Source organism: Anolis sagrei, chromosome 11 (genome assembly GCF_037176765.1).
Source record: "Anolis sagrei isolate rAnoSag1 chromosome 11, rAnoSag1.mat, whole genome shotgun sequence".
Taxonomy (NCBI): domain Eukaryota; kingdom Metazoa; phylum Chordata; class Lepidosauria; order Squamata; family Dactyloidae; genus Anolis; species Anolis sagrei.
The window spans coordinates 28,922,088-28,935,992 of record NC_090031.1 but is presented as its reverse complement, the minus strand read 5'-3'; the positions used below and the strand labels follow the sequence as shown (position 1 = coordinate 28,935,992).

The 13,905-nt window shown below is 40.5% G+C and overlaps 1 protein-coding gene across 1 annotated transcript in view; it reads right to left on the bottom strand.

Moving 5' to 3' along the window:
- Positions 1-13,905, bottom strand: part of CPD (carboxypeptidase D) — a 46,867-nt gene that overhangs the window by 3,591 nt on the left and 29,371 nt on the right. Inside the window, exons 12-20 of the mRNA XM_067472092.1 lie at positions 12,269-12,580; positions 10,609-10,804; positions 10,265-10,400; positions 9,314-9,454; positions 8,145-8,240; positions 7,987-8,051; positions 6,030-6,161; positions 3,130-3,315; positions 2,051-2,150 (exon numbers count right to left, since the gene is read on the bottom strand). Coding sequence (XP_067328193.1) covers positions 2,051-2,150; positions 3,130-3,315; positions 6,030-6,161; positions 7,987-8,051; positions 8,145-8,240; positions 9,314-9,454; positions 10,265-10,400; positions 10,609-10,804; positions 12,269-12,580 — 1,364 coding nt within the window. The remainder of the gene's footprint in view (positions 1-2,050; positions 2,151-3,129; positions 3,316-6,029; positions 6,162-7,986; positions 8,052-8,144; positions 8,241-9,313; positions 9,455-10,264; positions 10,401-10,608; positions 10,805-12,268; positions 12,581-13,905) is intronic.

The following is a 13,905-nucleotide window of genomic DNA, read 5'->3' as shown; positions in this document are numbered from 1 at the left end:
ACATACAGAGTCACAACATGAACAAAAAATAACAGTAACAGCAACATAAGCATGGAGTTACCCAACAATACATCAATAAAAAAATCTGCCCTACTCTTCATGTCTATTTGTTAGGCATGAACTACAATTCCCAGAATCGTGGGTCAATTTATGTATTTATTTAGTTACTAGTAGTCCCCTGCCACGCATTGCTGTAGCCCACATGGTGGTTCTGTGTGGGAGGTTTGGCCCAATTCTATCGTTGGTGGGGTTCAAAATGCTCTGTGATTGTAGGTGAACTATAAATCTCAGCAAGTACAACTCCCGAATGTCAAGATTCTATTTTCCCCAAACTCCACCAGTTGGAGTTTGGGGCATATTGAGTATTTGTGTAGAGTTTGCTCCAGATCCATCAATGTTTGAGTCCACAGTGCTCTCTGGATGTAGATGAACTACAACTCCAAAACTCAAGGTCGATGTCCATCAAACCCTTACAGATTTTTCTATTGGTCATGGGAGAAGTGTGTGCTAAGTTTGGTTCAATTCCATTGTTGGTGGGGTTCAGAATGCTCTTTGATTGTAGGTGAACTATAAATCCCAGCAACTACAACTCCCAAATGGCAAAATCAAAAAAATTTGAGTGAAGGACATACATTGGGTTGCTAGGTGTCTTGTGTCCAAATTTGGTGTCAATTCGTCCAGTGGTTTTTGAGTTCTGTTAATCCCACAAACGAACACTACATTTTTATTTATATAGATATAACAATGTGGGTGAACTGTAATAATCAAATAATAATAAAACTTTATTTATATACCGCTCTATCTCAGGGCGGTTTCCAAGCAACAACATCAAAACATACAGAGTCACAACATGAACAAAAAAATAACAGTAACAGCAACATAAGCATGGAGTTACCCAACAACACATCAATAAAAAATAATCCTGCCTGCTCTTCATGTCTATTTGTTAGGCATGAACTACAATTCCCAGAATCGTGGGTCAATTTATGTATTTATTTATTTACAACAGTTATATGCCGCCCTTCTCACCCTGAAGGGGACTCAGAGCGGCTTACAAGATATATATTACATACAATATATTATATTATGAGCATAGTACAATATCAGCATTAAACATTGCTATATTGCACCATAGCACTATATCGTAACATTATTAGTAATATTACATGTACTATATTATATTATCTTACTATATTGTACTATACCATTATATTGTAATATTATTAGTAATATTACATGTAATATAAAATATATAATAATAATATCGTATTATTATTATTAGTATTATATTGTATGACATCCTCCCCAAACCACGCCTGTACGCACAGTAGGCCATGTTGGGTGTCTAGTTTGGTCTAGATCTGTCGTCGACTGGGTTCAGTGCTCTCTGGATAAGGGTAAACTACAACTCCCATATGCCAAGAGCAGTCACCCCTAAACCCTGCCAGTATTCACAGATGGCCATGTTGGGTCTGTGTGCCAAGTGTGGTCCAGATCTGTTGTCAGCTGGGTTGAGTGCTCTTGGGATGCAGGTGAACTACACCTCCCAAAATCAAAGTAATTTCTCCCAAACCCCTGCAGCATGTACTGGAGGGGTTTGAGGGGACTAACTCGTTATGGTGGGAGTTGTAGTTTCCCCTACAGTCAGATAGCACACTGAACACTACCCATGATGTATCTAAACTAGTCCAATGTAATAACAAACTGTAAGTACTGATGGAGTTTCAGGGGGTTAATCTGGTATGATGTGAGTTGTAGTTCACCCACAACCTTATTGGGATCCAAGATGTCTGATGCTGTGTTCTTTACATTGCTAAGCTGTGTCTGAACTTTCCTATCTAGTTCTGTAGCTATGTAAACAAAGCCTTCTTTAACTTATAAAGCTTGCCTCTGCTCCTGAATTGCTGAATCTCAATTGCTCTACTGCTGGCACTAGAAGCTTCTGAACTGCTGCTCTACCATTTGGAATGCTTGAAATGAAACCTCGACTCTGTTTGCTTGGGATGTTAGATGACAGGGAAGAGAAGGGAAAGTTGACCGGTTTCTTTACCTGCCACAGTGACAACCAATTCCCTGGGGAGCCCCAAAATCTTGTTGTCGATGGCAAACTGGATGTGCAGGAAGCTGGGCACGTCGGGACGGACCAAGACCTGGAAATGGACAGCAGCCTTTTAGAGTAATGACTTCCATTTAAGTTAAAATGGGATCAATACCCTTTGGGATACACTCCAGATTAGCCTACTCAGATCTTCCCTCCTTTCGTCAAAGAACTCAGTTTCAGGCTTTGTAAACTGCCTTTAGGCCTTGGAAAGAGGAAGGAGAGAGGAGAGAAAAGTGGAGCTTCAGAGACCTCCATTGTGTTGTTTTTAAGCTGCCTTGCCTTCGAAGAAGGAAGGAGGGAGGAGAGAAGAGTGGAACTCCAGAGACCCCCATTGTTTTGTTTTTAAGCTGCCTTGTCTTTGGAGAAAGAAGGAGGAAGGAGAGAAGAGTGGGGCCCCAGAGACCTCCACTGTGTTGTTTTTAAGCTGCCTTGCCTTCAAAGAAGGAGGGAGGGCGGAGAGAAGAGTGGAGCCCCAGAGACCCCCATTGTTTTGTTTTTAAGCTGCCTTGCTTTCAAAGAAGGAGGGAGGAGAGAGGAGAGAAGAGTGGAGCTCCAGGCACCTCAATTTAGTTACTTTTAAGTTGCTTTGCCTTTGAAGAAGGAAGGGGGGAGGAGAGAAGAGTGGAGCTCTAGAGACCTCCATTTAGTTACTTTTAAGTTGCCTTGCCTTTGAAAAAGGAAGGGGGAAGGAGAGAGGAGTGGAGCTCTAGAGACCTCCATTGTGTTGTTTTTAAGTTGCCTTGCCTTTGGAGAAAGAAGGAAGAAGAAGAGAAGAGTGGAACTCCAGAGACCTTCATTTAGTTGCTTTTAAGTTGCCTTGCCTTTGAAGAAGGAAGGAGTGATGAGAGAAGAGTGGAGCTCCAGAGACCTATTTCTTATTGTTTTTAAACTGCCTTGCCATCAGAGAAAAAAGGAAGGAATGTGCTTTAAGTCCAAAAAAATTCATAGCATAACTGACTGCCTTCCACCACTCTTTGCCCTCCGCCTCCCAAGCCAGAAAGGAGAGTGAGCTCCCGCTGTGCGCTCACCTGGACCTGCTGCCGCTGATACCCTTCGGCCATGGCGTGGATCTTGTGGTACCCCGGAGCCAGCAGCACATGGAAATAGCCCCCTTCCTTGGTCAAAACCGTCACTCCTTCATTGAGGACAATTTGCGCTTTGGACACCGGTCGTCCGTGCCTGTCCTGGACATAGCCATAGACTCCTTTGTGAACCTATGGGGAGGAAGAGCAAGGTTTGAGGGGTGGCGTTTAGGAAGAAGAGGAGCATTCCTGCAGCAAAGGACTCCCTGTTTTGTGAGGCACACATCCTTCTGGGAAACAAGGACAAAGGATGCTATTGGACAGTTGGAAAAATTCAGAGAGATATAAGAGTGAGATACAAGTCCATCAGAGTTAGAAACAGAAGTTAGAGAGTTAGACTTAAGTCACTTTGGAGTTGGTTCGTTGGTTAGTTAGATGCAAAAAGGAGAGATGCAAGATAGGTCAGTCATGATGTAGGCTTTTTAAAGTAAGTGATCTTTATGTTGGTTTTTATGATGGTGCGTTTTAACAATGTGGGGCCCTGCCTTGAGCTGTGAGGAGAGGTGGGTAAGAAATAAAAATATTATTATTACTGTTATTCTTATTATACACTTGTGCCTCTGCCAAATATTATACACATTATTATTATTACTATTATTATTATACACATGTGCCTCTGCCACATTTATTAATATTATACACTTGTACCTCTGCAAATCTTATTAATATATATATGATTATGATTATGTACATTATCATTATTATACTCTTGTTCCTCTGCAAATCTTAATAATAATAATAATAATAATAATAATAATAATAATAATAATTATTATTATTATCAGGTACATTATTATTATACTCTTGTGCCTATGCAAATTTTATTAGGGTACATATTATTATGTACATTATTATTATTATTATTATTATTATTATTATTATTATACTCTTATGTCTTTGAAAATCTTATTAGTATACATATTCAGTTCTTGTGGGTTTTTTCGGGCTATATGGCCATGTTCTAGAGGCATTTCTCCTGACGTTTCGCCTGCATCTATGGCAAGCATCCTCAGAGGTCTGTTGGAATTAGGACAAATGGGTTTATATATCTGTGGAATGGCTGGGGTGGGGCAAGGAGCTCTTCCCTGCTGCAATTAGGTGTGAGTGTTTGGCTAATCACCTTCATTAGCATTTGAAGGCCTGCTTGAACCTGGGAAAGCCTGTTGCTGGGAGGTGTTAAACTGTGCCTGGTTTCTTCCTCTCTGTTGTTTAGCTGTTATAATTTTAGAGTTTTTTAATACTGGGAGCCAGATTTTGTTCATTTTCATGGTCTCTTCCTTTCTGTTGAAATTGTCCACAAGCATGCTTGTGGACAATTTCAACAGAAAGGAAGAGACCATGAAAATGAACAAAATCTGGCTCCCAGTATTAAAAAACTCTAAAATTATAACAGCTAAACAACAGAGAGGAAGAAACCAGGCACAGATTAACACCTCCCAGCAACAGGCTTTCCCAGGTTCAAGCAGGCCTTCAAATGCTAATGAAGGTGATTAGCCAAACACTCACACCTAATTGCAGCAGGGAAGAGCTCCTTGTCCCACCCCAGCCATTCCACAGATATATAAACCCATTTGTCCTAATTCCAACAGACCTCTGAGGATGCTTGCCATAGATGCAGGCGAAACGTCAGGAGAAATGCCTCTAGAACATGGCCATATAGCCCGAAAAAACCCACAAGAACTGAGTGATTCCGGCCATGAAAGCCTTCGACAGTATACATATTATTATTATTATTATTATTATTATTATTATTATTATTATGTACATTATTATTATGCGCTTGTGCCTACGGAAATCTTATTAGTATACATATTATCATGTACATTATTATTATACTCTTGTGCCTTTGAAAATCTTATTAGTATACATACAAATCTTATTAGTATACAGATTATTATTATGTACATTATTATTATACACTTGTGCCTATGGAAATCTTATTACTATACATATTATTATGTACATTACTATTATTTTACTGACACAAAAACACAGTATGTCACAGCAAATGAGATCTATATGCTGCATTTCATATCAAAAAAATCACAAGTTGAACACTTCCCAAGCGTCTAGGACTGTGTGATGTATATTATTATTATTATTATTATTATTATTATTATTATTATTATGTGCATTATTATACTCTTGTGCCTCTGCAAATCTTATTAGTATATTTGTTGTTGTTATTATTATTATTATTATTATGTGCATTATTATACTCTTGTGCCTCTGCAAATCTTATTAGTATATTTGTTGTTGTTATTATTATTATTATTATTATTATTATGTGCATTATTATACTCTTGTGCCTCTGCAAATCTTATTAGTATATTTGTTGTTGTTGTTATTATTATTATTATTATTATTATGTGCATTATTATACTCTTGTGCCTCTGTTATTATTCTACTTCTTGAGTTCAGACCCGGGGCACCTCATTCTTATAGACTTGTGCCACTGCAAATCTTAGTATTACACTTCTTATACTTCTTATACTTTTACTGATGCAAAAGCACAGTATGTCACAGCAAACAAGATCTATATGCTGGATTTCGTATACTTCTTATACTTATACTTCTTCTTCTTCTCCTTATTATTATTAATATTATACACTTGTGGCTCTGCAAGTATTATTATTATTATACTTATTATCAACATACACATAAGATTATTATACACTTGTGCCTCTGCCATTATTGTGCTGCTTTGTTTCAGGCCCAGGGTGCCTCCCAAATCCCAATTTACACTCCTTCATTGTATTTACTTATCAACAAGTTGCTTCAGGAAGTTAACTCCATTGCAAACCATGGCTAAACAAAGATGTCACCCTATTTAAGCAGACACATACCTCGACCAGCATGCTAAGAAGGGACTTCTTGTTCTCTGCCCAAAGAGCGTGGAGCTGCCCAACACTGGGGAAGTAGCAACAGCCGGTGTAGACGGTGATCTCTGGGCAATGTCCATAGGAAAGGCTGAAATCCTGCAGAGCCCAAAGGACAAACAGGGCTGAGATAAGTGATACAGCAGGGGTTCGCAAACTATGGCCTGTGGGCCTGATCAAACCATTTTTGGTCAGTCTGAGAGAGGAGGGCAACATGCTGGACAGAGGAAGACTTGGGAGAGAAAGAAAGGAAGAGAAAGGAAAGAAAGAAAAGGGAAGAGAAAAATAAAGTAGGGAAGAAAGGAAGGGAGGGAGGGAGGGGAAAAGATAGGAAAAGAGGCAAGGAAAGAAAAATAAGAAAGAGAAGAGTAATAGAAAGAGAAAGGAAGGAGGGAGGAAAGGAAGGAAGAGAAAGAAAGGTGAGAAAGATAGGAAAAGAGACAAGGAAGTAAAGAGCAGAAAGAGAAGATAAAGGAAAGAAAGGAAAGGAGAAGGGAGGGAGGGAGGGAGGGAGGGAAAGCAGAGAAAGTAAAGGGAAGGGAAAAAAGAAAAGCGTTAAGGAAAGAAAGAAAGAAAGAAAGAAAGAAAAGGAAAGGGCTAAGAGATAGAGAGAAAAAGGAGAAGGGAGGGAAAGAAGAAAAAGAAAAGAAAGGAAAGGAAAGGCAGAGGTAAGATAGAAGAGGCAAGGGAAAAAAGAGAAGAAAGGGAAGAGGAAAAGGAGAGAAAGAAAGGAAAAGGGAGGGAAAAAAGGAAGAAAGAAAGGAAAAGGGAGGAGACAAGGTAGGAGAAGAGCTAGAGAAGGAGAAGGAATAGAAAGGAAAGGCAGGGAGAAAGACAGAAGTTATAAGGAAAGAAAGAAAAGAAAGGGAAGAGAAAGAGGAGAGAAGGGAAGAAAGGAAAGAAGAGAAAGAAAGGGAGGAGAAAAACAGGAAAAGAGGCAAGGAAGTACAGAGCAGAAAGGGAAGAGAAAGAGAAGGGAAAGAAAGACAGGGAGGGAAGGAAGGAAGGGTGGATGGAAGGAAGAAAAGGGAGGGAAGGAAAAGAGAAGCTGCAAGGAAAGAAAAAAAGGAAAGAAAGGAGAAGGGAAGGAAGGAAGGAAGAGAAAAGAAAGGAAAGGCAGAGGTAAGATAGAAGAGGCAAGGAAAGAAAGAAGAGAGGGAAGAGAAAGAGGAGAGAAAGAAAGGAAAAGGGAGGGAAGGAAGGAAGAGAGAGAAAGGAAAGGCAGGAGAAAAGATAGGAGAAGAGCTAGAGAAAGAGAAGGGAAAGAAAGGAAAGGAGGAAGGACGAGAAAGGAAAGGCAGGGGGAAAGACAGAAGTGATAAGGAAAGCAAGAGAAGAAAGGGAAGAGAAAGGAAGAAAAGAAGAGAAAGAAAGAGGGGAGAAAGATAGGAAAAGAGGCAGGACGTAAAGAGCAAAAAGGGAAGAGAAAGAAGGGCAGGGAAGGAAGGAAGGAAGAAAAGCAGAGAAAGTAAAGGGAGGGGAAAGAAAAGAGAAGTGTCAAAGAAAGAAAGAAAAGAAAGAAAGGAAAGAACAAGAAAAAGAGAAGGGAAAGAAGGAAGAGAAAGAAAAGGCAGGGGGAAAGAGAAGAAGGGAAAAGAACGGAAAGGAGAAGGGAAATAAGTTATGTGCCCTGCATTGAGGAATTTGTTCAATTTTTTTTTCCAAACTACCGTTTAACCAGGCATGGGCAAACTTCGGCCCTCCAGGTGTTTTGGACTTCAACTCCCACAATTCCTAACAGCCTACCGGCTGTTAGGAATTGTGGGAGTTGAACTCCAAAACACCTGGAGGGTCGAAGTTTGCCCATGCCTAATCTAAACCAACAGTCTAAGGGACTGCGGACCAGCCCTCAGCTTGTTTTGAGGACTCAGAGAACAGAGCGCCAAACACTAAAGGGAACTCTCCAAAAACGGCTCCAAAATACCTTCATGCTGCCCAGGTGACTGTACCATTCAGCCCCTAACAACACCCCACCGGGAATATTTTCGTCTGTAAAGAAAGAAAAAAAAAGATGGGAATGAGAAGCACTTCCGACAAATCCACAAACAACACAACTGAACTGTCTTGGAAAATGTCCCCCACCTGATTTGTTGGGGCAGCCTGGCTGGCCCAGGTGCATCGTGGGATGGTTGTTGGCGTACACCGAAGCCAAGTGCCGCAAAGTCTCCTTGTATTCCACTGTTTGGGAAAATCACAAAGAGAGAGTGGGATCAATTTGGTAGACATGACTTCTAGGCATGCATAGAGTTGCTCGGATAACTTGTTGCTCATAATAATTTCATTAAAATTACCTTTATGAAGCAATATTGAAGCTTTGCCCCTCCGAAGCTTTTTTCCACCATTTTTGTTACGACTCGGGAAGTGAGTTGGAAATGATTAAGATTTTCCCTGCTTCTGGTCCCTGGCCTCGACTCAAGCCAGAGAAGCCAGTTTTAAAGCCAGAGAAGCCAGTTTTAAAGCCAGAGAACACAGTTTTAAACTAGAGAAGGAAGGAATTTCCTGGCCTCAGCTCAAGCCAGAGAAGCCAATTTTAAAGCCAGAGAAGGAAGGAATTTTCTGGCCACGGCTCAAGCCAGAGAAGCCAGTTTTAAAGCCAGAGAAGCGAGTTTTAAACCAGAGAAGAAAGGAATTTCCTGGCGTCAGCTCAAGCCAGAGAAGCCAGTTTTAAACCAGAGAAGGAAGGAATTTCCTGGCCTCAGCTAAAGCCAGAGAAGCGAGTTTCAAACCAGAGAAGAAAGGAATTTCCTGGCCTCAGCTCAAGACAGAGAAGCCAGTTTTAAACCAGAGAATGAAGGAATTTCCTGGCCTCAGCTAAAGACAGAGAAGCGAGTTTCAAACCAGAGAAGAAAGGAATTTCCTGGCCTCAGCTCAAGCCAGAGAAGCCAGTTTTAAAGCCAGAGAAGCCAATTTTAAACCAGAGAAGGAAGGAGTGTCCTCCATTTGTTTTTCCCTGCTTCTGGTCCCTAGCCTCAGCTCAAGCCAGAGAAGCCAGTTTTAAACCAGAGAAGGAAGGAATTTCCTCCACTTGCTTTTCCCCACTTCTGGAGTAAAACAACTACTTTCAAAGTAAAGACCACCCAATGAAACAGGAAATAACACTTTCAAACCATTAACGAAAGGATTTGGAAGTTTTGAAAAGTTTTGAATTTTTTTCTGTGAAAATCGGAATTGACTTTAGAATTGAACCACTCTACATCCGAAACAAGTTTTGAACATTTTTTTTATCAACCAAGTATAGAGTGTTGCCTTACCTGTCTGCACAGGTTTGTCGTAAGGGTACGTGGCAAGCAGCGAGCCACCGTCCAAGGCGACCGAGAGGCTGAAATCCCCCTTCAGGATCAGGTTCTCCATGATGGCTTTGGTTTCCGGCTCTCGGGCCGCAGAAGAGTTGCCTAAATAAAGGAAAAGATACACAAGTGAGATCATGAGAGAGAAGAAGGCTCTGTTAATCAAAAATATGATTCCTGCCCCATATATTGAAACCCTCCTGAAGAAAGATGCAGTGGATGTTATCTTCTTACAGGAAACACACCAGAATAAACGGGGATCGAATGAATTAAAATTGAGCTGGATAATTCCATATTCTTTTCTATGGCACACAGCAAATAAAGGAACTGATCAGCAACCGAACATACAAGAGAGGTTTGGGGAGAATTCACCCTGATTTATAGGAGTTGTAGGTCCTGGGATGTATAGTTCACCTGCAATTAAGAGATGCACTCTGAACTCCACCAATGATGGACCTGGAACTAACTTAGAAGCCCCAAGACCAGCAAAACATACTGGAGGTCTTTGGAGGGATCTATAGGAGTTGTTGTTCACCTACATCCAGAGCGCACTATGAACCCAAACAATGAGGGATCAGGACCAAACTTGGTACGCATACCCGATATGGCTCTGGCCCATCCTCTATTTGGGTATCAGCCAGGACGCCAACACATTAAATCAAGGAACAGCTTCCTAAGAGACACTTACAGGAACACCTCAGCAAGCGAGAGTCCAAAAGTGGCAGGCGAAAAACTCTGAATTTCAATCAGTGGCTGATACCAATAATTATTATTTCTTATCAAAAGCATTGCATAAATAGTATTAATATAAGAACCGCTCTTATTTTCAGGGAAATGTGGTATCTCTCGGGAGACACCCTGCCTCTCTCCATGCTCACGGGAGAAGAACAAAATAGAGGATTCGGAGGCTTTTACTTGTGAAATCTGTATCCAGGTCTTTGCCGTTGGCGTTGGCCAGCCCCATCTTGGAGGTGCAGTCTCCTTCCCGGGCAACCTCTCGCCCGTCGGGGTTCAGGGAAGGCACAATCACAATCCGGGTGTTGTCAATCAGCTGCAAATGAGACACAGGGAGCATCATAGAATCACAGAGTTGGAAGGGACCTCTAATGGCCACCTAGTCCAACCCCATTCTGTCAGGCAGGAAAAGCACAATCAAATCACCCCTGACAGATGGTCATCCAACCTCTGTTTCAAAGCAAAGAGAAGGAGCTTCCACCAGACTCTGAGGCAGTGAGTTCCTCGTATGAACAGCACCCTACCTTTGTGATGGCAGCGTTCTTCTTGTAGTTCATGCAGAGGAACTCGGCCAGGGCCAAGAGCAGCTCAGTGCCCACCGGGGCGTTGCCGTGGAGGCCGGCCACAAAGCGGATCTTGGGCTCCTCTGGCTCCGAGCGATTGGGCCGGTCGGAGATCTCCAGGGAGGAAATGTAGCGGTATTCGCGGCTCTGGCCCAAGCTATTGCAGAGAGACAAACAAACAAAACACCCAGAAGAGAGTGAGGCTGATTATGCGGCCGGGGAGCTTTTTCAACAAAGGAAGAAGCATCTGCATACTAGAGGGAAAAATGGACCTAACTCTGACTCTTGGAGCATCACCTTTTAGAGGGCCAGGCGTTTCAGAAACCAAGCAGAACCAGGCCCCAAGAAATCACAGAACACTATTCATCTGTCTATCTATCTATCTATCTATCTATCTATCTATCTATCCATCCATCCATCCATCCATCCATCCATCCATCCATGTGTATATATCTCCTATCTATCTATCTATCTATCTATCTATCTATCTATCTATCTATCTATCTATCCATCCATCCATCCATCCATCCATCCATCCATCCATCCATCCATGTGTATATATCTCCTATCTATCTATCTATCTATCTATCTATCTATCTATCTATCTATCTATCTATCTATCTATCTATCTATCTATCCATCCATCCATCCATCCATGTGTATATATCTCCTATCTATCTATCTATCTATCTATCTATCTATCCATCCATCCATCCATCCATCCATCCATCCATATATATCTCTTATCTATCAATCCATCCATTCCTGTGTATATATCTCCTATCTATCTATCCATCCATATATATTTCTTATCTATCAATCCATCCATCCATCCATGTGTATATATCTTCTATTTATCTATCCACCCATCCATCCATCCACCCATCCATCCATATATATCCCTCATCTATCAATCTATCTATCTATCTATCTATCTATCTATCTATCCATCCATCCATGTTTATATCTCTATCTATCTATCCATCCATTTGTATCTATCCATCCATCCATCTGTATATATCCCTTCTATCCATCTGTCCATCCATCCCTGTATATATATCCATATCTATACATCTATCTGGATATATCTAGCCATCTATGTGTATATATCTATATCCAGCCGTTAATTGGTCTGTATCTCTTTCTCTCTCTATCTAACTAACTATATATATGAGTATATATCTGTCTACCCAGCCAGCCAACCAACTCTTCCTTTTTTGCAATATAAGAAAAAACAATTGTAGTCATCCTGACAGAAGGCCATTCAGCCACTACTTAAAGACCTCCAGAAAAAGGTTTCAAGGCAGTCTATATTCCACTAAAGCTGGAAGAGACCCCAAAACGACATCTAGTTCAGCCCTCTTGTGCCAGGAAGGAAAAGCACAATCAAAGCCCTCCTAACAGATGGCTATCCAGCCTCCGCCAGACTCTGAGGCAGAGAGTTCCCCTGTTGAACAGTTCTAAGAATCAGAAGGTATGCTAGAAAACAATCCTGCCTAATAATAATTACAATAATTAGTAATGGTATTGTTATTGTTACTGTTATTATTACAGAGTTGTTTATATAAGGGAGGCAACGTAAGGCAATCTATATTCCGAACAGTGCTGCCTAATAGCCCACCTGGAGAGATTGGTGATGTGTGGATAGTTCAGGTTGAGGCCCCGGAGGAACATGGAGCGGTCATCGTAGAGGCGGAATCGCGAGGGCTGGACGTCGGCCGAGGAGGAGAGTAGCAGGCGCTCCAAGCCGTCCTCGGCTGAGAGGTCCTTGATCAGGGTCTCAAACTCCTTCCGGACGTCGTCCACGGCATCGGCCACATTCAAATCCGGTGCCTTTCCCTCCTCCGCCTTGGAGTCTTTGGGGCTCAGAGTAAAGTTCACCTGTGTGGCGGATTTATCCCCAACCTTCACCGTCTTGGTTTCAGAATTATACCTTTTTAAAAAAACAAAGCAGAAGATGAAGAATGTGTGAATATGCAGGAATTAAGAAATATCCCGAGATGCTGGTGGGGATAGCAATCCTCTGGAAAAGTGGATATAACAACAACAGCAACAACAACAACGTAAACACAACCTGTTAAGCTTTCTGTTCCAAGGAAAGTCAAAGCTATTCCCGCACAAATAATAACAATATTAATAATAATATAAGCACAACCAGTTATGCTTATTGTCCCAGGGAAAAACAAAGCTATTCCTTGACATAATGATAATAATAATATAAACACAACCTGTTATGCTTATTGTTCCAGGGAAAAAACAAAGCCATTCCTTCACATATTATTAACAATAATAAGATAAACTCAGCCTGTTATTCCTGTTCGTGTTCCAAGGAAAGATAAAGCTACTCCCGCACAAATAATAACAATATTATTATTAATAATATAAACACAACCTGTTATGCTTATTGACCCAGAGAAAAGCAAAGCTATTCCTCCACATAATGATAATAATAATAATAATAATATAAACACAACCTGTTATTCCCGTTCCTGTTCCAAGGAAAGACAAAGCTACTCCCACACAAATAATAACAATATTACTAATAAGATAAACACAACCTGTTATAGTTATTGTTCCAGGGAAAAACAAAGCTTTTCCTCCACATAATGATAATAATAATAATAATAATATAAACCCAACCTGTTATTCCTGTTCCAAGGGAAGGCAAAGCTACTACTATATTATTATTATTATTATTATTATTATTATTATTATTATTATTACAACAACAATCTGTTATGCTTACTTTCCAGGGCAAGACAAAGCTAAGCATCCACATCAAATAATAATTACAATAGTAACAGTAATAATAATAATAAAAATATTACACATCTGCGCACATCATTCGACAATACATCACACAGTCATAGACACTTGGGAATTTGTGATACCAAATCCAGCATATATATCTCGTTTGCTGTGACATACTGTGGTTTTGTGTCAGTAAAATAATATAAACACAACCTGTTATGCTTACTGTTCCAGGAAAAGACAACATTTTCCTTACAACAAGGAAATAGTAATGACCAAAACAACAATAACAATATAAACACAAGCTGTTATGCTTATTGATGCTTGTGGTGATATCAATCCTCTGGAAGAGTGTGCAGAAAAAGGTACTTTTCTAGACTGCAACTCTCAAAATCTCTCAGCTAGTTTCCCCAGTATAAGCTGGAGTAATAATAGTGTCTTGAGATGGTTTTAAACAGTTGATTTTAAAGTAGATATAAATGATTTTAATATTTGTGCATATTTATA